General features: G+C 34.4%; 1 protein-coding gene across 1 annotated transcript; it reads left to right on the top strand.

The window, feature by feature from the left end:
- Window positions 1–239: 239 nt before the first annotated feature.
- LOC105681229 lies at window positions 240–26,754 on the top strand. Its single transcript, XM_033322746.1, has 17 exons — window positions 240–789; window positions 6,671–6,876; window positions 6,950–7,191; window positions 8,206–8,289; window positions 8,402–8,527; window positions 8,601–8,741; window positions 9,444–9,567; window positions 12,940–13,132; window positions 13,501–13,744; window positions 13,907–14,065; window positions 14,437–14,763; window positions 15,115–15,484; window positions 15,588–15,813; window positions 16,121–16,367; window positions 16,575–16,800; window positions 17,275–17,614; window positions 18,163–26,754. The coding sequence occupies exons 1-17, from the start codon at window positions 713–715 to the stop codon at window positions 26,270–26,272; spliced, it is 11,442 nt and encodes a 3,813-aa protein (XP_033178637.1). The 5' UTR covers window positions 240–712; the 3' UTR covers window positions 26,273–26,754.
- The last annotated feature ends 665 nt before the right edge of the window (window positions 26,755–27,419 follow it).

Below are 27,419 nucleotides of genomic sequence, written 5' to 3'. Positions count from 1 at the left end.
GGAAACTTTCGCATACCACTGAATCTTCACGAAATCAGAGAAAATAGCGGGAAAACGTGAAGACCAGTAGAAAAGTTTGAAGTAAAAATGGGTTATGTGAGAGAAAAAGGTGGATGCACCTTCGGCAACCTGTGGAGAGGGGATGGCCGGTGTTTCGCGACGTACACGTGACATGGACGTACAGGGTTCGCGTTGGGGGGTTGAACGAAACAACCCCTTCACATGCGCGGCGTTCGCGGCCACGTGAAGTGGTGCGTTCTTCCACAACTCTCGAAAATGTCGACCCTCGACCACGGTTAAATCCGCGTGTAAAGTCTATTCTTTCATCGAAATCACGACCTTTCGGTCACGAAACAAAAGTCAAAGACACAGGAGGGACGATCATTGTAAAAAGTTTACGTGACGAGTGTTGTTTAGGTGTTTCGTTAATTGCAAGTGCTTCGTTTAACAGTCTTCTTATACAGTTGCTTCTTATACAGCTGTTTCGTACAACGTTTTCCATATTGTTACTTGCAAGTACGACAAGACGTTGCAAGTATTTCTCGTTGTTTTAATAGTTTTATCGATTTTGTTAGCGAATCATTCAGACGTGGTTCTTCACTATAACTGAAATCAGGGTTCTTCGGGGAAGAACGTGATTCACGTAAAGTGCACGTTATCGCGTGTATGAATTACTTTACGCGGGAAAAAGTATTCTCGAAGAATGTATTAAATGAACGATCGATGGACAACAGCGCAAAAGCATGTATTGCTTCATGATTTTGCGGTACTGAATGACTCTGCGATCAGGTAAATGAACATTAGCGATTACTCTGCGACATTTCGTTTATAGCATCAAATTATTCTACACAATATCACGTTACTCTCTGTATCTGTTAAAATCCTTATATGTGTGCATGCCGCATAATAAGACCTTAAATGGTTGCCCTAAATAGTAAACATTTAAACTTGAAGAGTACAGCTCTTCAATTTGTATAAATTATTTTCATGTGTGTAATAAATTAATTTCTACTAGCATATTTACGCTTCGTACTTTTAATATTTCGACATTATAATTAATATTTTACATATGGTAGATATAACAGAACGAAATAGCGAAAAAATGGATAATTAAAATACCAAATAATCAAAATATCAACATATTAAAAATTAAAGGAATTTTTTAAATTTTACAATTGGTATATTTTCAAGAATGTACTTTCAAATTTTATTTCATTAAATGTTCAGTATCCTAATTGTTTCATACTTTTGCAGAAAGTTTGTTGTATATCGAATACATGACGCAAAATTGTTTTAGTTGGCGCATTCTGTGTGCTTTAAGCCAGCGTGGCATGCCAGCACGACATTACATATCCCACTAACAAAGATATTTGATCGTTCTACATTTTGTGACGCGGAGAGTGTTTGACCGTTTCATAAATGTGGATAATAATAAATTTTCTGTCTCGCCAATATCGAATGAAAGCGTTTAGACAAATTCATTTGCGTGCCAAAGGTATTCTTAACTAAGTTATATATACTATACCACAACATATAGTCTATAATACCTTAGAAACTTTTCATTCTCGATTATTTAACGATGCACAGCAAAATACTTTTTAGTGATAAATGCAGATGGTAATTAAAAAGTGTTAGCTTAAATATATTCTAATTGATATAATATCCATGAACATTATTAAACGTTCAACAATTTATTATTATTGTACTTTCTATGAAAGATTACGTAGCATTTATAAGAGACTTACTAGAATTTATAATTTCCATTTAAAAATTGAATTTATTTTATCGTTCATATCGATAGGTGTATTTGAAATATACAAATTGTTCGCGTAATAATATTCTTTTCGGATATGCAAAAATGGAGGTTATTTAATCTTGAAAAATTCTATATGATAATTCACGAGCATTATACAAGTATGTGATGGTGTACGATGTAATGATGCTTGTTAAAGGCTAAGGGAAAAAGAAAATTAAATCGATCCATGCAGGGTGGACAATGACCGGGCGATACTATTAAATTCTTATGCACAATGAGCGAGCAAAAGCTTGATTTTTCTTCAAAGACGAGAATTCGTGCTGGCTTGTTAACATAAGACGAGCACTTTTTAATATTTATGAACTGTCTTGGCTACACGAAAGCGAAGCAATCAAAATTTAACAAGTCGTGAATAGTTAATAACAGCAATTCGAATTTTAATATTTTATCGAAGTTCTTTGGCTTCTGGTAATTCTATTCTATATACGTGATATTGTATAGGGTATAATATTTTTTCGAATTCTTCAATATCAAAGTTTAAATAATAAGATTTTCTCGCAAACGATATGTAAAAGCATTGGTAGAAAAATAGACTGATATCTTTTACAGATTTCCATGATACAGAATAACAAATAAAGTAAACAATCTTTATAATCTATTTCAATATTCAATGAAATATTATAAATTGGTCAGAATATTGACTAAAATACTGTATAATTAATTAGTGAATTAATAACCAATTTTTTAAATTCAATTAAATGCAAAGTTACTTTGATACAACTAAACAAATTTTACAATTCTATATCTATTCTAGTATAACTAAACCAATTCTCTGTCATAGTGATCGAACGATGGTTTAGCCTTTGCAAAAAGTAATATTTGTACAATATTCGTTCTACGATCTTCTGCTGATAGGAAAATTTCTTGATGGAGAATTAGTTAATGACCTATATTCACTTCCGCTATGTTCAATGTCATACGTTCCCCATTCTGCCCTAAACCAGAGCGATTTCATCGGCACGTGGCAAATTGTGCCATAGCGTAAATTACATCCTTAGAATTCGTACGGGTAAGCGTTCTTACGGGTTGAGTCGTTTTAAAACTTCCAAACAATAGACAGAAGACAAGTCGAAGGCTTTCAAATTAATTGCGAAATTAAACACCTTCAAATTGATGTGGAATAGAGTACCAGTTCTTTACAAAAATGGCTCTGGTAAAAAATTGATTGCGAGTACAATTTAATTTTAGAATAACGATAGGACATTTATAGATTTAACACTCTAAAAATACTAATCATTCCTGTAAACTGTAGGTCATTATAGTTAGTCATGCCTATAATAGTAATTCCTGAATAATTTATAATTGCTCTTAGTATGGAAAATGTGATATACTTTGGACATTGTATCTCTGTATACATATGTAGTATAGTTTATTCATCATGAACCTAGTTAACTAATTAATGATTTGCTCCTATTACTTTGTTTATTAATATTTCTTGGCTTTATCATTTCTATGATTATTTAATATCGTAAATTCATTTTTAAATTTTTACTCTTACATACTATTATATATCATTATTGTAATTTTTACTATTAATAAATTAATATAAAGCAAATAAAAGTTTAACGAATGTTTCATAAGGTACTTTAACTTCAGTGTTATAAATTGCGTGTTCTTCTATCATGCTTGTATGTCAAGTAAAATTTAAGTTAGGCAATTATTATAATTATAGAAAAAGTTATACCGAAAGTGAGTTAGAAATATCTTAAACGTAAAAACTTTCCTAGCTTATTGTAATGATCTGTACTTTGTTATCGTTGTTTCTTTTACGTTTCTTTTAATTGTTGGAGAAATTTACTCAGAAAATTGAAAAGCTCGACATAGACTAAAGAAATGATCTCTGTTATTAGATACTAAAAAAATAATATTTCTCATTAAATTTTATTGCTCGTATACATGTATAAGTATCAGCTCATGTAGTTATATAATTTTTCCAAAACAGCAAAACACGAAAGCACCGCAATATAAAACTAAAATAAAACCAAATGGCATAAACGGTTATGATTTAGACATGGGAAATTTTTTTTATTTTTTAGAAATTAATGGAATCCTGATTGTGTAGGTGTCATAAAACCATGCGTTTTAGTATTAGTTCACGCCTCCTTTTACTGTTTTACGCAACAGGATTTACGATTGGTGTGAAGAACTGACCGCTGACTCAAACACTGTTATGTGTTAGTTCTGAATAACGAGTGGTCACGACCTCGTTTCTTGATCACAAAATCAATATTTCCGATTCTATCAGAATTTTTGTCGTTAATGTACATTATTCGTCCGTAACAGTAATACTATCCTTAATTTTGTACCTATAGAAAACAAAAATTCTATAAATTATACTACATCGACTTACGGTAACGCATTACAATTCTACTTTCAAATCAATAAATATAAATGCACAGAACGTAAGGATACAAATTAAAAAGTATAAATTATTTGTAGACTATTGGTTAAAGGCTTACAGCATAAAGCATAGATCATACTATACTCGCTATGTATAAAAAGAAATAACGTGTTTGGAAACGCTCTAAATGAATATTTTATTATCGGATGATTATTCCATTGCTTTTTCATGTCGTAAAACGTTCCACGAGTTCAGTGAATTATTTCTCGATAATAAATCGATAAATCTCTGGTCTATAATCGGAAATTAAACACGGTAGCACCTGATCTATCTAATGCTTATTTCACTGTCTATCAAATTTCCGGAATCATAATAAAGTGAAACTCGCACGTATGCAACTATTACGTATATGAGCACGTAATATATCGGGTTTCTACAGGCAATATATTGGCATGCAGTCTAGACACTCAGAATTTATTTTATAGAAATTTGCTGTTTATCATACTATCACAATAATATATTATTCATGGTATTAAATTATAATGTGTCGGCTCGTTCTTGCAAAATTGTATATCTATCTAAATAGTTAATTCGCCTAAGCCATTTGTAATTCTTCTGACGGCAATTCATAAAATACATTTGACTGTAAAACTCAGCTACATACATATGTTTTTATAGTGTACATAGTACGTGTAAAAGAACAATATTAAAACAGAAGAAAATTTGAGGGATATACCTTTTTAAATATTTCCAACTGATTTGGAACGATTATTTCATCTTTTTGTTAGTTACATAACGAAATGAAAGGTATATCAGAAAAGTCGTTTATTTAAAAAAATATATCTTCGAATAATACGCGACAACCAATAAATATGTTAAAACAAAGATTGCAAATTTGATAAAAAAATCGATTCAAAAATTTATTTAATTAATATAAAAATCATTCCAGTATTTACCAGTGATTTTATAACAGATCATTTATTCAAATTATCGTAAGTAAGTTGAGACTGCTGTCAAGGAAAGAAAAGGGTGCGCGCCCTATCACGCGGTACCAAGGAATGACCACCGACTGCCTTAAATAATTACTCACTGGATAAATGGACTGACTGTCAGTCAGTTTGAGAGCGCTTGAACTCGCCCCTTCTAATATTTAGAAAAGAAATAGGGGCACTCGTATAACGAGATATCGATCTTTTCATTAACGCAATAAATTCACAAGTTCGATGCACATTGATTACGAAATACATTTATTATTCCTCCTAACAGTGTAATTAATCTCTTTCCATAATTTGTAATTTATATTTCAGAAATCCCCAAACATTTAGATAATAAAATTAAGCTAAAATGTATATTCCCATTAACAGTGTTTCAAAATTGAACAAAATAAAATTCACGAACATCCCTATCAGAAACATTTTTCGTATAATAAAAAAATTCCAAAATGAATACGTTCGTCTGACATTCCATTTTTAAAAGATAAAATACTATTAATTCGAGACGTTTCATTCACGTAAAGGATAGAATAAATATTTTCTTATTTCATTTCGTTCTTCTTTATTCATTTCTGTTATACTTGAAATTGTTAGTTTGTCCAACGCGCATTCACTTTAAATATCTTGCAATTAGCACGCTATAAAAGTGCTTCTTCGAAGTATTTAAGTCGCTTGGATAAGAACACAACATTTGTTTTGACTACGAAGTAACCATGTCCGCATATAGGTTGACTATATAGGGCGCTTACTAAGGGGACAATTTATGGCAGTTTCATCGTTATTAAAGAAACATATGTATTGAGTTGCTGGCAAAGTTCGTAGCAATTTTATCAATCGATATATTTTCCTGTATATTTCATGAGATCACAAGAAGATTACTTATTTTGGACTTCTGTCGCAAATAACAAAATACTGGATTCGAATGGAGCGTTCATAATCGCACATTAAATGAAACAATTAAATAAGAAAAGAGCGGGATACAACAATGAAAAAGAAATCGTTTAAAAAGACAATATTAAAAAATCAGTAAATAACAGCAATGATAAATGTTAGATTTTACTTGGCATACCTAAAATCATACGTTCTACTCCTTAACTTTCGGCAACCATTCGTCGTTTGATTACGATTTATCAATCTTTATGAGTCTTTAGGAAACTTTCTTTCGTGGTAAGGAACCAAATACTTTAAAAGTTTAAAAAATCATTTCAGAACTATATCAAAAGCAAAAATTACTTCTATTGAAAAAGACAAACTTCTTAAAAGAAAAAGATCATTAAACTACCCCCAAAGTAATTCACGAAAGTATTCGTACACTTATAAAAATCACTTATGAAAATATCGTGTACATGTTACGTAAAACATTTTGCGTTACGTAAAATATTTCATTTTACTATTTTACTAATAGCTTTTAGTTAGTTTCGCACAACATATTGGTAAAATAGCTATCGATCGCGTTAGGCGTTTGAACGTACTATTTTTATTCAGAGCAGAGATCTAGAAGAAGTAATCCGCTGTTTGCAGAATGCCCTTTGCAGGACAATGGTGCAAAGTATGGATTTATTTCGGATTCGTTTTCGCGTGGGCAAAGGGTGCGCGTCCACGCTTTGATACCTCCACGGACATGGGATTAGTTCTAGTTCCAGCGGATGCTGAAGTAGATTCTGTCATTTTTCGACTTCGCGCCACTGACCAGGATGCAGATTTCCCACTTGTTTTCGAAATAACTGGTAATTATAACGAATATCGCATGGACAAAGCAGAAATAAACGCCTTCGTTAAAAAAATATTTTATTTGTTTAGCTACCATCACACCTGTTGTAAGGATCGACAACCTGCCGTGCACGCTGTATAACAAAGTGTGTCAAGCTAATGTAATACTAACGAAACGGCTAATGCCCGGCCGCCTCCACGATTTTGCTGTTAGGGTTAGGGACACGAAAGGAGATTCGAACTCGATGCAAGCTACTATTTCTGTTACGAACGCAACCACCCTTCGTGATAAAATATTCCCGCACATACCCTCTCTGATAATGGTACCCGAGGTAACTATTTATTGTATTAATAACAACGATTAGCACTAGCATTCAACACGTTAATAACTACAACACCTTCCCCATGACAATCGAATACATATATTCTTTTCGCATACCGATGGTATCGCACGATATATTGCTTCGTTCTTTACTGTACGTTTTATGAATCACATTGTTTGAAACTGAAGAAATATTAACTATAAGACCTCTCCTATATTTTAAAATTATTGCGAGGAATATGTGTTATTCTTATTGTTTTATATACTTTTCATAAACAGTAATATTTCTTTATCAGCAGTGTTCTACTATTTAATACTTTTAGCAAAATAATAAGAATTAATCTTTTACACGTTAGAAAATCTTGAAATTAATAAGTGTAATCTGAATATGCATGCGTGTAATGTTCGATATGCTGTTGCTCTCGTATCAAATCATATTCCTACTCTCGTTTCCTGCTTTCATGTTAATTGCCTATTATTATGCGAGAAATCTTCTAATCTGCCAAGTAAATCATAAATGTTATGATTTAGTAATTCTAAATATAGTTTTTCATTTTCATGCGTTAACGCCATATCGAAGATTATACCTATTCGTCCATCGTAAGGTATTCTAAGTTATAATAAAAGAAATTGAAATGACGTGCAAAGTAATGTTTATAGATGTTGTTATTTCTATACTCAGAGGTAAGATCGGAATAGTTATTATTTTATCGAATGGATAAATCTATCACACCATTCTGAGCCAAAAACACCTTTATTGCACGCGCTTACAAAAACTAAGGATAAAAACAAAAAGGCATCTTAAGCCTATAAATCTATCGATTGTAATTAGGATCATCCTCTAATTACTATTTCTTATAACTAACGTATTTGCATATGGATGACGAGCACGAACTCCCGTTATCATTTTCAACGATAGGTTACATTAACATTAATTTGTCAGAAGACAGTCTCTATTTTATCGTAAAATAAATTGTACAAAATCAGTGATTACAATGTTAATCTTATGAAATTATTTGCTTAGGATACTAAACCAGGTAAAGAATTAGATTATCTTTTAGTAAGAGCTAATTCTTGGAGTGGAAAACCCGTTTATATCGAACTGTGGGTAAGTCACAGAAACGAACAGTAATTTTTAAAACGTAGTATGTTAAGTAATACTTAAAAGTATACTATCGCTACTCGTATATCTTCCAAACAATAATTTATTATTTTTATAGCAACCAAAAGAACTTTTCACTATAAGACAGCGACAGACACCCACGCAAACACGAGGAATAATTACACTAACTGGAGAATTAGATTTCGAAACGCAATCCATGTACACTCTTACCATGTATGCTACGGTATGCGATATTTGAATAAATACTGTTAACTACTTTCTGGTAGAAAATTTAAATAACACAGTTTATTTATTAGGATCCCTATACGGAGCAGGGAAAAGATACTAGAAATATTGCAGGCTTAAGCGTTGTTGTGATAGTTCAAGATGTTCAAGATGTTCCTCCAATTTTTACGCTAGCCCCTCCCCTCACAAGGATTAACAATTCTGTACAACCTGTAAGTTGTTTCCTTTCTTAACATGATATTTATGTGTCTAATGAAATATATAAATTTTATAAAATTAGATAAGTAGGAATGAGTTTATCTATTTGTATCTGTTGGAACAACTGAAAATTAGATTCACAAGAAAGAGCAAAGAGAATTTCCATTTTTGATGATATCACGATATATGTACGTTTCATTAATAATAATTAGGAGTACAGAACTGTCGGACGACTATAAGGCAATAATATTCACATAATGTAATGTTAGACAAACTATTAATTTAGTAAACTATTTATTTATATATATTACATTTAATTAAACTATACACGAAATTATTAAGTGAAAGTTTAATATACTGATTAGAAACAGAGAATATCCAGCCTCAATTAGAACGAATCAAGGAACATCCCCATTCTTTCTACTTTTATTATTTCCGACTAGTATAATTTTATATTGCATCAGAAGTAATATATCTTCAGCGTAAAATTAGAAAACAGGGCTCACAGTATCGAATAACACGACTAGATATTTTTTATTCCGACAATAATAGAAATGGATCGTCCTTATTTTGTTCTAATTCCAATTCTATATTCTAAAGTGATTAATTAGAGAAAAATATCGTTAATAAATTTTGAGCAATCAAACGTAGGCCAGAAAAGCTATTTCCGATACGATGTCTCATATAAATAAAACAAATGTATACGTTGATTTCAGGGCGATATAATACTACGAGTGCACGCGGAAGACGGAGATAAAGGTGTACCGCGTGAGATCGTGTACGGTCTCGTATCTGAAGGCAACCCCTTTACGCCATTTTTTAACATCTCCGAAACAAATGGTAAGAAAATATATCGTGATTTTAAAAAATGTATTTGAAGAATTAAACAATGTTACTGTTTTATATTCTTTCTCTTTTTGTTTTTTTATTCTTTCCTTTTCTTCTTTTTTTTTTTCTATAAGGACATCCAGATAGTATTTTTATACAAAGAATCTTTAACACGTAGTTCGCTTCTGAAATACAAATTATTTACTTACCTATGACAGTCAATGGAAAGTATCGAATTATTCGTAAAAATATTATACACCACTGAATAGATCAAATTTCCTATATAAAAATAAGCTGATTATTTAGAACAGCGCACATCCCATCGATATCGATGAGCTTGAAATATATCGTCAAAGTCAATGTACTGAATGATCTTTTTCTATAGATATAATTGCTTAATTTTCGAGTTATCAAAACCCAATTGACGATTAAACTTGAAAACAACTTGTTGTGAAGTTAGGAAGAAAACTTGTTACGAAGAAAACAACTGTTATTTCCAGAAGATAGATTTGAAAAAATGTCGTTATACGAGTTTGGAAAAATATTTCTAGAAGTTGTTATTAGAATAGTTAAGATCATTATTTTAAACTTTTAAAATTAAAATTACATAAATTATATAACCATGGCTATCATTCTATCTTGTGAAGAAGTTCTATCACACGGACAATCCACAATCGCGTAAAGTTTTACAATCGGTACTTACGTTGGTCCATAAATTCAACAGAGCGTGGTGAAAATTTGATTACCACGAATATGACCGGCAAACATAATAATTTACAGAGGGTGTAATTACATTTCCTAGCGTTCCCATCAGTAAGCGAATTATTCACAGGTTCACCGACATACACACCGTCGAATGACCTGATTTCTCAGGAATAATCCACTCGATGAGTAGGGTTTCAAATTAATTTACCACTACCTCGAACTCCACTTCCCGACATTAAAGCGTGAAGGAATGATTCATACTCTTAGAGGTACAGCTAGCACGGAAAAACAGATTACGTATGCAGTTCTAGCACAGTGAAAAATGAATGAAACCGTGCAGAGTGCGCTGGGAGAAATTCCATTACGAGGAGAATACACCATTGATCAATAAGAGTCAACAGTTTCTCGATTTTCCCATAAAAAGAACCTTTTTCATTTCCATCAACTTCTCGATCGTTAGCGATGGAAATGGCGCTGTTAGAAGCAAATATTGTAACCAAGGTAAATGTCCTTAAGAAATTTGATTGTCTTTTTTACGCAATTCTTGGATGTTAATGCGGTGTCTGATTTTAAGCAGTTCTTCGTCTCTGTTGTTCCAATTTTTCTGTATTTGTATAGTAAACGGTCGGTCGTCACTTCTCAGAAAGTGCCATGAAATGGATCTGTTTTATCGAAGACCTAATCGTGTGTGATTTTGGCGTGGCCATTTTCCAATCAGAAAATTATGGACATTTCTTTTCTCTTCGCGGTACTGACACGTGATTCGCTCAGTTGCCCGATCGGTCAACTCCACGCAAAAGTAGAGAAAATTGATGAAATAATATATATATATATAAAATAAGCATCGAACAAGCGCATTAGCAGCAATATTTAAAAAATTTCAAAAAGTTTCAAGAAGGACTCGGCTACTTCGGCTTATAAGTCAGCTCGTGTAGTGTTTGTTAGAGAGAAAACGTCGTTTTTACTCGTTCATTGATCAAATCTACGGTTTATGCAGCACGTTTTCCAAAATTAATGCGTTCCATTATAGATCCTTGGAAAAGGGAAGGCTAAGGGCCGTGAAACAACGAAGCTACTTTATACGCTTGTTTCCACATGATTACAAGCTCGCACGAACGTGTTATCTAACGTCTGAGATCGGTGATACCGATTCTTTTCGCGGAACCAAAAACGAGTCAGGCGAGGAAGTGGCCAGAACTCGGTAGAAATGGTCAGAGGAAAGTCTTGACGGTCTACAACGCGGTATCGATCGTACTTAGGGGTCAGTCTCTGCTTTTCAGGCTGCGATGCTTATCATTTCGTGACACGAAGCATGCGACCTCTTCGTACTCGTGTATGTATCGTATGTGTGCACGCGCGCGCGCGCGTGTGTGTGTATAGACGTAACTACCAGAGAAAACCAGTGAAAAAGAAACACAGACAGGGCCAGAAGGAATATAGAAGATAAAAGCGTATTGTGCTCTGTAAGTATAAATGAGCGACCATATCTTTACGCGCTACCGGAATAAATAGACTCGATAAGGAGAATTTTAGCTATTTAATTACAATTGCGAAATACGTATCTGTTTGTTACGATCTCGGTATATGTTAAATTCGTAAATTTATTATAGATATCAGATGATATCTTGAACATAAAATTTGCAAATATATAAAGTTAAGAGGACTACTTAAAAATTTGGAATACGATGAATGTACATGTAGATAATGCTGAAGAAGGTATGGCTTACGATGTACAAATTATTATCGTCTCTCATCGCACGTGTATATTCGTATTTATACAAATATTTGTGCTGAATTATTATTAACTATTTTAAGTTATATCAGTTTATAGGAGATATAGTTTTATCGAAATTTATTCTCAAACAGGTAACATTATTTTAAAGGCTTCTGTATTTCCTATATTTATTTGTATCGTTTCAATAGAATCGTAAATACTTGTATCATTGAATTAATAATTACGCAATGTACTTCAACCATAATTATATAATCGTTGATATCTTAGAAACAAAATTAAGTGAATAACTGTGTAAATGAGAATAAGAGTTAGAGAATAAGAAGGTAGTACAATGCAATGTATGTTAATAAGGGCAGTTCATTCGCTAAACTCCATTTCGTGATGTGTTATGGAAAATTTCCATCACTGGACATGCATGCTCTGTATGTCATACATAAGTAACAGGGATCATTGACCGAAATGTTTTATTCATAATTCCCAATAAAAGTAATTCGATCGTGACATAGCTTATTACTCGAACATTTACGTATAATACATGCAAATAAAGACCTAAACATAATACAAGTCAAGTATTAAGTCTTCAACGATCTTTTCGAGAATGTATTAATTTATACAAGAGGATGTATAATTTGTACAATGATTCGTCTCATAAACGTATCATTTCAGTTATTTACATTTTATCCTACATGTGGATTATATGGCATTCACTTGATAACTCATTAATTAAACCTTCTGTTCATACAAATCGCCCACAACATGAACAATGTTCAGTTATTATTCATAATTATTAATTAGTAGATATTCTAATTTTCTTTATTCAAAATGCAAACATAGTTTAAATTTTCATATCTAAATATTTTCGTAGAGTGAAACATAATGTATTTATATACATGTTTCGAAGCTTTTTAGAGATTTAGACTTATTTATAATTGTTTGATTGATAGGTGAAATAACTCTTGCCAAACCATTGGAGGAACTTACCCAAATTACGCACGTTGGAGCACCCGTTGTACTTACGGTGGTTGCTGAAGAAATAAGAAGAAGCAGAGAAGAACCTCCTGCCCAAGCCACAGTCGTTGACGTTGGCTTTCTTCTTGGGGAGCCGGGAAATAGTCCACCATACTTCGAGAGCGATAAGTTGGTACCTGAGTCGTGAATAATTTCCACTTTAATAACTATGAAATTTACAAATTGTTAAGGACTAAATAAATTACACATCAGTTTTATTCTATGTCTTTTTACTAACGATTGAAAAAAGCATATAATCGTTAGAGTATTAATTATTACGTACAGGAGCAATGACATTAAAAATGATAAATTTAATTTTAGTTTAGTTAAGCAAAACAAAAGTTTAAGATAGATTAGATTATTCCTTCTTCTGAAATTTGAAATTTATGAAAAACGAGGGAATTTCAAGTATTTCCCGACCACTTTTCAACCTGTACATTTCCGTTAATCCTAAAATGTAATTTATATTTATAAAATATCTTATTCCTTTGCTGTAGTTACGTTGCTACGATAGACGAAAATCCTGAGCCGGGGACCGTGATAAATTTTGGTGAGCAATATTCAGCCAGAGTGAAAGACGAAGATATTGGAAAAGCCGGGGTGTTTGCGTTAAAGTTGGAAAATAACAATAATACGTTTGAAATAAATCCGACGGTTGCAGAACGCAATGCAGACTTTGTTATAACCGTTCGAGATAACACATTCATCGATTATGAATTATACAAAGTTTTATCGTTCAAGGCGAGTATAGTATATATAGATTGGTCATTACATTATATCTGTATCACAAAGTTTATAGCTATCTAAAAAAAAAAAAAAATATAATAAATTATAATAAGTTTAATTATTCTTCGATCAATTCTTCTTTGTTTACTGTCATTAATGTAGTTTCATTGAATTCAGATTGTAGCTCAGGAAGTTGGTCCAGCCACGAATCTATCAGCGTCAGTGCCAGCTACAATATTTTTAAGAGATATAAACGATAATCCGCCAATATTTGACGAACAATCATACGAGATAACGTTATCTGAAAACGTAACTGCGGGTTCACGCGTGATTCAGGTAAACACCTAACTATCTCTCGAAGAAATTTCACGATTTTCATAAGTAGATTATTCATATAATCTTATAATCGTAATACCACTTATAATTATTAATTGCTTTTAAATATACCACGATATCTAAGAGAAACCTATACAAACTGTTAAATAATAAAAACTATTATTTTCATCTGACTTAGATTGAAAGAAATTTCTTGATCCTTTCTTTGTAAACCATTGTATCTATATTTCTTCTTTACGTTTTTCACGTTTTTCATATATACAACTATACAAAAATATGTACATTGTTCTGACATAAGTTACAAGGTTGAGGAAGAAATGATTAAATAATATCGACTGTCAAATAAACATTATAATATCTTCTTTCGATAGGTGCACGCAACTGACAAAGATACAGGTGTTTATGGCAGTATCCGATATACCGGTATAACAGGAGAAGGCAGCCAAGCTTTCACTATGGATTCAGACACTGGATTAATAACTGTCGCTATGGGCTCTTCCTTAGATCGTGAAGTTGCAGCAAGACTTGTATTAACCGTTGAAGCTCGGGATGAAAATGGCAATGGCAACAGTGGCGTTGTTCCTTTAATAGTTAATCTACTTGACGTGAATGATAATGCACCAATATTCGAAAAGGACGTTTACGAGTTTATGTTGAACTCTGATCTAACTAATTTTACATCACCAGCTTTGATAAAGGTATATTAAACAATCTTAACAATTATCTTCTGTGATTAGTACGCCCCCTGCATCTTACGATCTTTTTATATAAACCATTGTACTAGAAAATAATTCAAAGTTACAATATACGTAGTCATATTATAAGTAGACTGAGGATGTTTATGAATTTACGAGAAATCTAAGCAGATATATATCTAAATGTAACATGGTATTATTATGTGTAATTTACAAATAATTGGAAAATTTATCCATTTACTATCAGTCTATAGTTGCGTTGATGAAGATAGGAATTTTCATAGACATCTGCAGTGTAATTAAATGATATAAACAAAGATCTTGCAAGGAAAAAGAGAATGTAACTATTGACAGGCGATTGACGCTGACGCAGAGCCACCCAACAACGTAGTTAGATACGAATTAGTTTACGGAAACTACGGGAAGAAATTCGATTTAAACGAAACGAGCGGTGAATTAATACTTCTGTTGCCGATTACGAAATTCAGACAAAAGAAACAGAGCGCATACGAGAAATTTTCGAAGAAAGCTAAAACGAAATTTGTCAATAGTCAAGAAGAAATACGAAACGATTTCTTCATGGTGACTAGAAACGTGAATGAATCTACGAGGATTAATTTGGGAAATTTAACGAAGGAAATGTCGACGGAAGTTATAAAGAAACGACGAAAACGAGCTGACGACGATGCACTGTACACTCTCACTGCCAGAGCATACGATCTAGGTAAACCGATAGAAGATTATTTGTCCAATAACTTTCCTGCTTACGGTATAAGTGCAAAATAATGTAATTTATTGTTAGACACAAATAATATACATTTTTGCAGGTGTACCTCATCTTTCAAGTACAACAAAAATTCGGATCCTCAGTGGAATCGCAATGGAAGCACGCATAATGATGTTCGTGGTGCCAGGAGAACAGCCGAACTCAACGAAAACTGCTGAAACTTTAGCTGCTATTACAGGTGGTCGAGTGACTGTGTTAGAAACGCGACCTTATATTCAACGGAATGACACTGGAAGTACAGGGATTCTTCCTGGAGGAGGAAAAAAGTTAGTGATCTACCGATATTCGGTATATGATCATTACGATTTAATCACTCAATGAAAAACATTTTCCAGCTATGAATCAGTCGATAGTTAGATTCTGATATACACTATTAGAGGGATTATTCATTGTAAGATTTTCTAATAAAATCTTATATTTATTTTTTATTTATATACTCATTATAAAATCTTATGATAAATAATATTGTCAAGGAATAAGGAAAGGCAAATTTTCTTTAATATTCAATCTCTTTGGATTTTTTATTTTACATATGAAATCAACAGTGAAATAACTTAAACTATACTTTTTCAGGAGTATTATCGTGGCTCGCGTCGAGCAAACGGAACCAGGTACGTCTTTGGTAGATGTAGAAAAGATTCGAGAAGCTTTAGCTGCGAATGGAGTCGGGATCATTGCTGGAAACGCGATTATGAACACGAGTATACATATCGACAATACAAACGCTCCTGTTGATGAAACTCCACGTCATACAAATGTTAATGATGGTCAAACGACTCTTATTAACAATACTATTGCTGCTGTTCCAAGCGAAGAAGTGGTATGTATACGATTCTCAACTTCCAAATTATATAGTGAAAATTGTAAAATGAACCATTTATCTGCAATAATTACTTTGTCTTGTTGTTTGTAAGATATTTAAATAATTAGCACTTGAATGTCTAGTTTATATCAATTACGACTTTCGTAATTTATTACATTTAGCTACATTTAAAAAAATGAATGAAAATTTGGATGAATGTTTTAGACGGTGTACAAAGCAGAAAACAAATTATTATTCTGGCTTCTGATAATCCTGGTGTTACTTATACTTTTGGCCATTGCCGCGTTAATTATCTGCTGCATATGTCCTGGATGTCCTTTTTATATGGCACCCAGAAAAAGACGAGTACATTCGTCAGAAACATTGGTCGTACGATCAAATGGAAGACCAAAACGACATCTTCATCGGCAGCCTGCGGTAGCTACCGAAGGTAATCTATTTTTAAATTATTATGTGTATAAATTTTATATAATCGTATATATAATACATGTAATATAATACATATAATAATATAATAAATAATACTAATGATAATAATATAATTAATAACTTAATATATTGTTGATTATAAGTATTAAAACATCTGCTATATCTTATGTCACTCATATTATACGTCGTATAACGTAAAAAAACCTATAATTTATTTTAACCATAGAATTATTTAATTACACAATACAAATACGTTTAAAGTTTAATATAAAGCTTAAAAACCTAAACGACTTTATAATAACGCGAAAAGTTACTTTAAATAACATGTGATATTTTTCGTATTAACCAAAATATCGTATCATTATCAAGGTTTTATATTTGTTATTATATTTACGTTATTTTTGTATCTTTTATATTATTATCATATTAAACAAGTATCACGCTATTATTTATATGAACTTTTATCGTATCTCAGTATCGTGGAATGGAAGGAAACAGGCGTGGAGTGCTGATCCAACAAGAAGAAATTGGCAATTCAATAGAAGAAACGTAAAGAATTGTTCGCTTCCTGGCGACGTTGCTTACATTTCTGGGCAACCAAACGACGTTCAAATGAACCTCGAAGCTCAAAGATTAAGAGATGGACATTCTTACGGTCACTCGAGGAAGAGCAGAATAAATGAACAAGAAAGAATGTACATGGAGGATGTGGAGGATCAAAAGGCAAGAGGTTATCGTACTGCGGAATTAGACTCTTTGCAACGACATGAGATGGAAAGAGGTTCCGATCTGCAACATCAAGCTTATAGGCAAAGGTAGGTAAGCTGTCATCTCACGTTCATTCATACGTTTTATTTTTATATGGAACGAAATGGAATAAAATGGAACTCTAAATTTACACGAAATGAAATGAAATAATACAGCGGAGGGGCTCGTTCTCTTTCTCAAAGTCACGATGTCGTTGTGTAGTTTCTTCAGGCTTGAAATCATCGCTGAACTAAATTATCTTTCTTGTAAAAAAATGCAGGACTAAGTTTATATTGATTAAAATCAGATTAAGTTGAATGTTATTCGCCACTTTTCTTTAGTATGCCTATCGTCACTATTCTCTGTTGTACTTACATATAATTATAATCATTAGTTACAATCATAATACTCGTACATAATACTCATAATAATCATAATCATAATACTCGTACTCTGTTTCAACTAGAACCAACTTAAATAGAATTTAAAACAGTTCTGTTCACCTCACGTAACATCGTCAGTCGCCTTAATAAAATCATTAGTAACATCATTGATAGGTCGTTGCTTTTATATATGTGTAGCTGAATCAAAATTCGATCGAAACTCAATTCCATAGATTCGTGGAAGCCGACATGAACGAAGAAGCAACTGTCAGAGAGCAACATTTCTACCGCGAAGGAAACGCTGAAGTCTTACGGCTAGTGACACGAGGACAAGTGGAAGATACGACAAGCCATCTTCACCAACCTCATCATCATCGCCCAACAGCCTTGATCGTAGATGGCAAGGATATAATTCTGCAAAGATTCATAGAAGACCAGAAGTCGAGGCACGAGTTGTCGATGCAGGACATCGAAGCAGCTCGTAGCATGGAATCGCATCAACGATCGAAAGAAGTATGTCAGCAACAACAGCCAGAGATAATCCTGATACCGGACAGGTTGGATCTCGGTCATAGGCAGCACATCGAAGAAATAGGACCTAACGTGCAGAGGCTAGTGATCGATCACGGTGACTACGGTTCGCAAAAGATAGAGCAAGAATCTCTAAGGGAATCTCAGATGAGAGAAACTATGAGGCAAGAGAAGCAAGAGGCTGTTGCAAGTGGTGCTCCAATTGCTGAAAGACCGCCGGTCGTTACCACAGATCACGTTCAAGCAAATAGCAGCCAGTATCCGTTTCACGACTTGGAACTAGCAAGACAAAACGCGCTATTGACTCGATTACTACTCGAAAGAGAAAATCGTCGTGCAGGAGGCGGTGGAGTGGACTCCACGAGTTACTTAGAAACCCAAAGCCTTCCCGGACAAGTAGCGATCGCTACTCAAACCGACAGAACAGCGGCCACTCAAACGGAACGTCAGGTGAAAAGCAGAAGCGACAACGACGAATCCGACGAAGAGTCAAGACACAGGAAAAAATTGAAGTCTAGGAAGAAGTACGGCGATGGAGATTGGAAAAGGTCTAGAACTCTATGGATGAAGTCGCCGATCGAAGAAGAAGTGAGTCCTTGTTTCGATAAACGATTGAGCATTCTGAGGAAAAAAGTGAGGGAGGTGAAAGAAGGCAGGAAGATTTCTCTGGAGCCGGATGTGCTGAGGGAAATTTCGGATTCTTTGGATGGAAACGGAAGTTCGTACAAAGGCGAAGAGGACGAAACGATGCGGAGTTATCAAAAGACCGAACGCACGAGCATCAGTTATAAGATTCTGAACGAGAAGGAGACTGGCTCGCAATCTTCCGAGGAGATACGTAAGGAGAGGCACGAGAAAAGTTGCGAGGACGTGACTGACGATCAAAAGATGAACGTCACTGAGTCCACTTCCTCGCCAGAAATAAAAGTTCAACGTGAAAAGTACGTCCGCGAGAAGGCAGACGGCAGAAGTCCAAAAAAGGAGGGAAAATCGAAGACGCAGAAAAAGTCAGATGGCGTGATAAAGCCGAGTTTCAGGATTCTTGAGAAAGAGTTTACAATGCTAACGAAGAAACTGAGCAAACTGGGTGACAAAAAATTTCAGGAGAGCACTGGCAGCGACAGCACGAGCCAGGAGAAGTCAGACTCGTTTGCGAAAGAGCCGAAAAAGGACTTGGATCAGAAAAGCGCGAAGAAGATGGATTCCTCGAGTTCTCAGAAACAAGCAACTGAATGTACCGCGAGCTCGTTGAAGGCCGAGCAGAAAGGAAAACAGAAGAAGGAGTCAGCCATAGCTAAAACGAAACAAAAGCTGAAATATCAACAGAGTCAAGTGATGAGTACGGGAAGTTCCGAGTTCGACGATGCTCTTGACAAACCGAAGAAATTTTGCGGAACTCGTCACGAAACCGTGAAACAGAAGCAACCAATTAGCACTCAAGGTCACGCGAAAGTGAAACGTCAAACGCATATGGAGCGACGAGAACCTAAAAAGCAAATGTCCGAATTTCGAGACGAAGAAGTTGAAAAGCGAAAGGAAGGACCCTCGAAGGAAACACCAAAGGCTGAATTGAAGTCTGAGAGGATTGGGAAAATGATGATAAAAGCACCGAAACTGGCTACTATATCTCGTAAACAGAACATCGCTGAAGAAACCAGTACCAGTACAGAAGAAAGAAGAGGAGGAAGAGATGCGTTTACTCCAAGAGATTTCGAAAAGAAAAGCAGTACAGAGTTTTCAGAAGGAGATTCAAATGGCGTACAGCAACGCGTGGTAGAAAGGTTTCCAAAGAAGATAATTGAAAAATTTAGCGACGACTTCGTTGAAGAACCGAAGAAAGAAACCGTGAAACAACAAGCAACAATTTCTACGGGAGAAGAACGGGATACAACGAACGTAGAAAAACACAAGATAGTTACAGAGAAAGAATTATGTATTCCTGACACAATACAGGTGTCAAAAAATGGGTTGAAGTGGATTCGAGATACATTCGAAGAACCTGTGAAATGTGATGATTCTACCGCTCATGCTAAAGAAGAATTGATTAGAGGTTTTACGGCTATTGATACGATGGCTGCAACTAAGAAGGAAGAGCTCAGTGAAACTATCGTACGAGATCGGCAAACTGATAAAACTTCGCCTGAAAAAGAACCTATGGAGAGTATAAAATATAGCGACACAGCTGAAAAAAAAGAAAGTACGCAAACAGATAAATTAACGAGCGAAGCTGAAAAAGACATAGCTGAACATATAAAGGATAAATTAGAAGATTATAAGGAAGAAGATAAATCATTAGATGAGTCCAAAGAGCAAATTGAAATGATACCAGTGCGCGAGTTAGAAGAGCGGAAACAAGACGATAAAGAAGATGATAAATACGAGTATTTGGAGCAGAAAATGAAAAAGCTGTCAAAAGATGTTGGGGAAGAGAGTGTAGTTTTAAAAGAGCTTAAGAGGGCAGAAGTAGAATATAGAGCTGAAGGAATTTCTACAGGAAGGGAAGAAGCAGAAAAAGAACTAGAAGTCGAAGTTGATGCTCTTAAGGAAGAAGAACGTAGTGATAAAGTAGGTACAGTGCAGAAGATCGAAGAACCAGTTGAGAACTATATAGAAACTGAAATGCCAAGTAATGGACAGGACAGTGTGAGACAAGATGTGGCAGATGAATCAAAAATACGTGGGAAAAAAGATAAAACGGATAAAGCTAATGGAGAAGAGGAAAAATCAGTAAAACACGTAGATGGTTCAAAATTAGATCACGCTACTATCGAGGAGAAGGAAGGTCCAATGCAAGCAACATCTAGTGACCAGGAGAAAAAAAAGATCGACTCAGACACAATTGAAGTTCCCCGTGAAAAAGAAACTACGTCAATGAATGAAACTTACGATCGAAAAGTTGAAGAAAATGTTTTTTTAGATGAACAGAAAAAGTACGACGAAGACGTTACAAGAATTAAACCTGTTGATCAAATTGTAGAAAGTACTTTCGTAGATGAAGATAAAGAAGGCATTAGTGATAAAAACGAAGTCATGGTGAAAGCTACAACTGAGGATGACAAAGCTGTTGAAAAGGCAAGTGAGGATTATAAAATTACTGAAAAAGTAACTGAGGATCAAAAATTTGATAAGAAAATAATGGATGATCGTAAAATTTTTCCAGAAGCAACTATGGATCAAGAAGTTGGTAGAGAAATAAATAAGGATCAGAAAATTGATGAACAAGCGAGGGAAATTGATCAAATTACTCGAGAAGAAACTTTTGGGGATCCCAAAATTATCGAAGAAGCAACGAAAGATCAAAAAATGGATACAGAAGTAACTGAGGGTCAGAAAGTTGATAAAGAAACCACTAAGTTTACAAAAATGGATACAGGAATGAAAGAGGATGATGAAATTCTTGATAAGACACCAGCGGACCATAAAATTATTGCAGTTACTGGAGACAAAAAGACTTCTAAAGAAACAACTGACCTTGAAATTGTTGAAACAGTAATTCCAGATGATAAAATTGTTATAGAAACAACTGAAGATCGGAAAATTGATGAAAAAGCAGCAGAGGGGTATAAAATTTCTAAAGAAGCTACCATGGACAAAGAAATGACTAAATCGACAACTACAGATTATCAAATTGGTAAAGACACAAAGGACGATGATGACATCGCTGGAGAACCAACTGCAGATCAGAAAATTGGTAAAGAAACAAAGGACGATGATGATGTTACTGGAGAACCAACTGCAGATCAGAAAATTGATAAAGAAACAAAGGACGATGATGTCATCGCTGGAGAACCAACTGCAGATCAAAAAATTGGTAAAGAAACAAAGGACGATGATGACATCGCTGGAGAACCAATTGTAGATCAAAAAATTGGTAAAGAAACAAGGGACGATGATGACATCGCTGGAAAACCAATTGCAGATCAGAAAATTATAGAAACAGTTGAGAAACAAGACACTGAAGAAACTAAATATTATGAAACTATTGAAAAAGCAACCGAGGACTTCAAAATTACTGAACCAGAACCTACATATCATAAACTGGTTGAAAAGACAACTGAGGATCACACAAGCGTTGGCGATCTCGGAATTTTAACAGAGACTATCGTTGATTTCGTTGGTAAAGAGAAAGCATCCGATGGGGAGAAGAAAATTTCAATGGAAATCGATAAGGACAAAGTTAGTGAAAAAGAAGCTATTTTTTTAGATAAAGAAAAGGTGCCTGGTGAGCAAGCAGGTACTACAGATCTTAAATCGGATGATCAGCAAATAGACAAAGAGGATGTTCTAAATGGAAAAGAAAAAACCGTAGATATTACGCCTGATAATGAAAATGAAAAAAGAAAAAGTAGTTCTCCCAAAGAAAAGGAAACTTCTGCAAAAAAAGAAGTTACGAAGGAACCAGTTACTAGCGACGATCACAAAATTAGTGAGAGAGATGTTTTTATTGACACGAAGAAGGAAACACGTGTTGAAGATGAAAAAGAAATTGTAAAAAGCGAAGAAACCAAAGAACAAGCAAGTATTATCGACGATGAAGAGAAGGAAAAATATCACGATAAAGAAGAAAAAATAATTATAGAGACTGTAAAAATTGATGACCATCCGATCGAAGAAAAAGAAATTAGTAAAGGAATGCAAAAAATAGACGATTCCAAAGCCACTGAAATAGAGAGTACAGAAACAGAAGAAACTGATGACAGTCAAATTCCTGTCGATGGAATTGTCCCAGAAACTTCAGAAATTAAACAGCAAATTACAATTGAAAAACAGGATGATACATCAACGATTCAAGATTATCAGATCGATAAAGAAGTTATTCCCATGAAAATACCTGATGACACCACTGAAGAAAAAGATGATTCGTCAAAAAGATCAATCACTGAGAAACAAGATAGTGAAATAACAAAGGACTCGATAGAAATGCCTACTTTGATCGATAGTGATATGAAAGAAGAAAGTCCAATGGAGTCATCAGCTGTTGATGATCACACTGATAAGACAGTTGATGTCTTCGATACATTAACGAATGGCAAAGGATCGATAATTCCAAGTACTGAAAAAGAAATTGCAACTATCGAACAATCATCTACAAACGATAGAATTATCGAGAAAGAAGTTGCTTCGTTATCTTTCGACAACAAAGAAGAGAAAGAAAAGAATGGAGTCCAAATTTCGAATATTAGTAAATCTCCGACTCCTCAAACAGATGGCGAGTCTGGGACACTTGTGGTACCACCAGTAGACGATAAACAAACGAAAGAAGACGCGGGGAAAGATAAAATTATTGATCTCTCGGATGATGACAAAATAATATCGACTTCAAAGGATGCGGCAGAAAAGGTTGAGCAAATTAATGTTCTTGAAGAAGCAAAGGGAGAGGAATCCGACGAAAAGATAAAAATCGATGACTCCTCGAGAGACGAAGCGACAAAATTAGTGGCAGAAGAATCTGTCGAAAAATCAGAAATTGGTAAACCTTTAAAGGACGAGACAGCATCACCGGCGAAAGAAAGACAAGACACCGCCAAGGAGTTATTCGAAAAAACGCACGAAGTGAGCAAGGAACCCGAGAAACTTTCGGATAATGAAACAGCAGATAGCGAACTAGCACGAACTACCGAGAAGGTGGAGCAATTGCGCGAACCGTCAGGTAAAGTGAGCAGTAGTTTTCAGGAAATCGAATTGGTTGAAACTTCTCCGCAGATGTACGAGACGACAGAGAAAGAAAAGTTTGCGTTTGATTCCACTATACGGAAAGCTTCAACAGATTCCGGGAAAATATCCGAATCCGAAGAGCAGTTGAAGTCAGAGAGCGAGCAAACTGAATTACAGGAAGTAGAACAATTTGTTGAGGAACAAACTTTTACCGCGGAGGAAGCCGACATTCAGAGGGAGGCATTTCCGGAGGAACAGTCAAATATGGGATTTAATGTACCTACGATTGTCCCCAATGGCGAATCAGATAAGCAGGATCTAACGAAGCCGAAAATGGATAAAACTTTGCCTCTAGAGGAAGATATAGTGCAAGAAGAGAGGCAGGAAATACCTGTTGAGGGAAAATTTATAGACGTAAGCCTTCCACTTTTTACAAGCATAATAGATACGGTGGTTGATTCCGAAGATAGTGATTCATCGAGTGATATTTCCAGGAAGACAACGTTAACTACCAGACCGTATCAGACACCACGACATCGGGCTCCACAACTTTCTGAGAAAGAAATTAGTCAAACGGAGGAGGCAACTGGGCTGCAGGACATGGAAGATGAGGAACGAGTGACGATATCGATCGAAGAGATAGAAAATGAGGACATAGAATCTTCGAAGGAAGAGAAAATGTTCGTGGAGTTTGAAGATACAAGCGAAACAGAGGAAGATAAAGAAACTGTATTAAGGGAAAGGACTATGGATATACAAACGCATTTTAGTCCGAAGAAAATAATCACAGCGACTGACATAGAAGATATGAAGAAAGACGAGAAAACAGAATCTGGATGCAGCTTAGAACTGGCTAAAGAATCCTCGATCAGTACAAAACTAGAATCTGGAACGAAGGAGTGCGATACAAAAGCTGACAGACATGATGAAGCTCGTGACAAAGAATGTTCGACTAGTACGAAACATGTAAAGGATACGAAAATAGATTCTGAAACGAGAGGCTACGATAGAAAGCCTGATAGGCAAGATGAGGTTCGTGAGAAGGAATCGTCGACTAGTACACAACGTGTAAAAGATACAGAATTAGAACACGAAATGAAAGACGGCGATAAAAAGGTTGATAAGCCAGATGAACCGTCATTAATTTCTAAACTTGCAAAAACCGAGACCTTTAAAGTTACCGATAGAAGAATGAAAGAGCTGGAGAAGAAAAGAGTAATTCAACGAAGGAAGAAAAAAAGTACTTCCGAGGAATCTTCCGAGGAGAAAGCAACTCATTTTCACGATGTAACGAGTCACGGTGGGTATCGGACACGTAGAAAGCTCCCGGAAGAACAACTGAAGCAAAAAGATAGCGATCAAACGAAACAATCAAGGAAACGAGATGAGGAGTCACGACGAAAGCAATCTCTGTCGAAATTGAAAGCCGAAAAGGACAAAAAATCATCCAGTAGCAGCGAGAAATATCCAACTCCACCGAAAACTGGAGAAATCGATACGAGTAAGACACGACCGAAATACATGGCCTGGTACAAAAAGAATCGAGAAGAAATGGAAAAGAAACGAGCCGAATTAATGGCTACGGACGACGAGGAGCAACTTCCTCGATGGTTACGAAGGAGTATGAAAAATCAAAGAACTGAGAAGGAAGGTAAAAAGTTATCGAGCCATAAAACTGCTGACACGACTCCACGGGCTAGACGCAAAGTGAAACCTTTGGTAAACGTCGAGTCTGAACAATTGAAAGCTATCGTTCGTCAAGGAAGAAAATTAAGGAGAGCCGAAGGAGGAAAAAACGAAGATCCACCGGTTCAAATATTCGCGACAACGCCACCCTCGGCATCGCAAGATCCTAAATATCATTTGCTACAACATTCTGAATACAAATACGAAAAGATATCTGCGCCATTTTACCTTCATCCTCCACCTGTTCCTCATCCCTCTCCGCAATTGTCACCAGAACATTTTGATATTCCACCTACGATGGAACAAGGGTGTACCGGTGAAGATTTCGATTCTGGAATAGCAATATCGTTGCAGGGTGGCAACAGGTTGCGACACCAACAATTATTAGAAAAGAAAAGTGTATTTGATATCGCTTACAGCGAAGCTGCCCCTTCTCAACTTCGTTCTGACAGTACTACACCTCCGTCTTAAATTAGTAATAATTTGAGAATCTTTATAGAAAACTATCCTTCTCTGTCGTTTAACGATTTTTAAAATATTTATGCAGGACGGATACATTGTTAAACATTTTTGAATATTTTACGCGACAATTAACTTTATACAATTAATCAGTTGTTACGGTTTAACAAGTGTACAGGACAAGGTGAGGATAGATTTAAATCTATTATTATCGAGCTCTTAAATGTTATGAATTCTCAAAGAAAAAGGAAAAGGACACAAATTAAACTAAAAATGACTAAATTACGCACAAAAAATGCAGGGTTAATTATAACATAAAGTAGATTTCAAAAATTGTCACGTTTTAGAATTTACACTTTGATAGAGAATAACATGAGACGAATATGAAATTTGAAAATGCATTTAATCATAAAATTTGAAAAAACGTTCAATTTCGATCGAGAGTGATAAGTATGTATACATAGTATTTACTATAAAAATAGCATTGAAAGGAGTCTGATAGAGTTTAATGAATTTTACGTATGTATATGTACAAATTTGATCAATATTCATTATGAAATAAAAATATTTAATAATATAAGTAATTTTATCTAAAAGAAATCTATAAAATCTAATATAAAGAAGCAAACAGAACTATTCACTAAAAATTCTAAAATATATTGTATAGTGCTCACAACGTTTATATAATATAACAGGTCTCTAAATTATAATAATATAGTTTATTTTATTTTTAAATTTCAAACTGTGACGCTTTTCAATTTAATAATTTTAAAACATAAATATCTTAATATCGTTTTATAGAAGGTGGTAAAGAAAATGGTAAAATTGTCCCACTAATATCTATAAAAGCATAAGATGGAATTTTAAAAAAGGTATGTCCATGCCTTTCAGAATGTTTAAAAATTAATTAATTAATTTACATAATTCTGTCTTATAATAGATTTTTGCGTCTGTTTTAAGTATGTCGCTAGTCTCAGTTTTGTGAGATACCCTGCATTATTACGTTAAATATGTCGGAAACCATTATACATATTCTTATTCTTTTATTGTTTAATGAATATTAATAGTATTCTATAAAATCGATAGTACGTGCTTTTATCTGGTACAAGCTAAGTTGCTTTATCCGAAAGCTGAGTTTTTATAACTCGTAAAGATAATT

The sequence above is a fragment of the Bombus impatiens genome, unplaced genomic scaffold (genome assembly GCF_000188095.3).
Source record: "Bombus impatiens unplaced genomic scaffold, BIMP_2.2 scf_0665, whole genome shotgun sequence".
Classification (NCBI taxonomy): domain Eukaryota; kingdom Metazoa; phylum Arthropoda; class Insecta; order Hymenoptera; family Apidae; genus Bombus; species Bombus impatiens.
The sequence above is the reverse complement of the archived record's forward strand: the minus strand, read 5'-3'. Positions and strand labels throughout refer to the sequence as shown.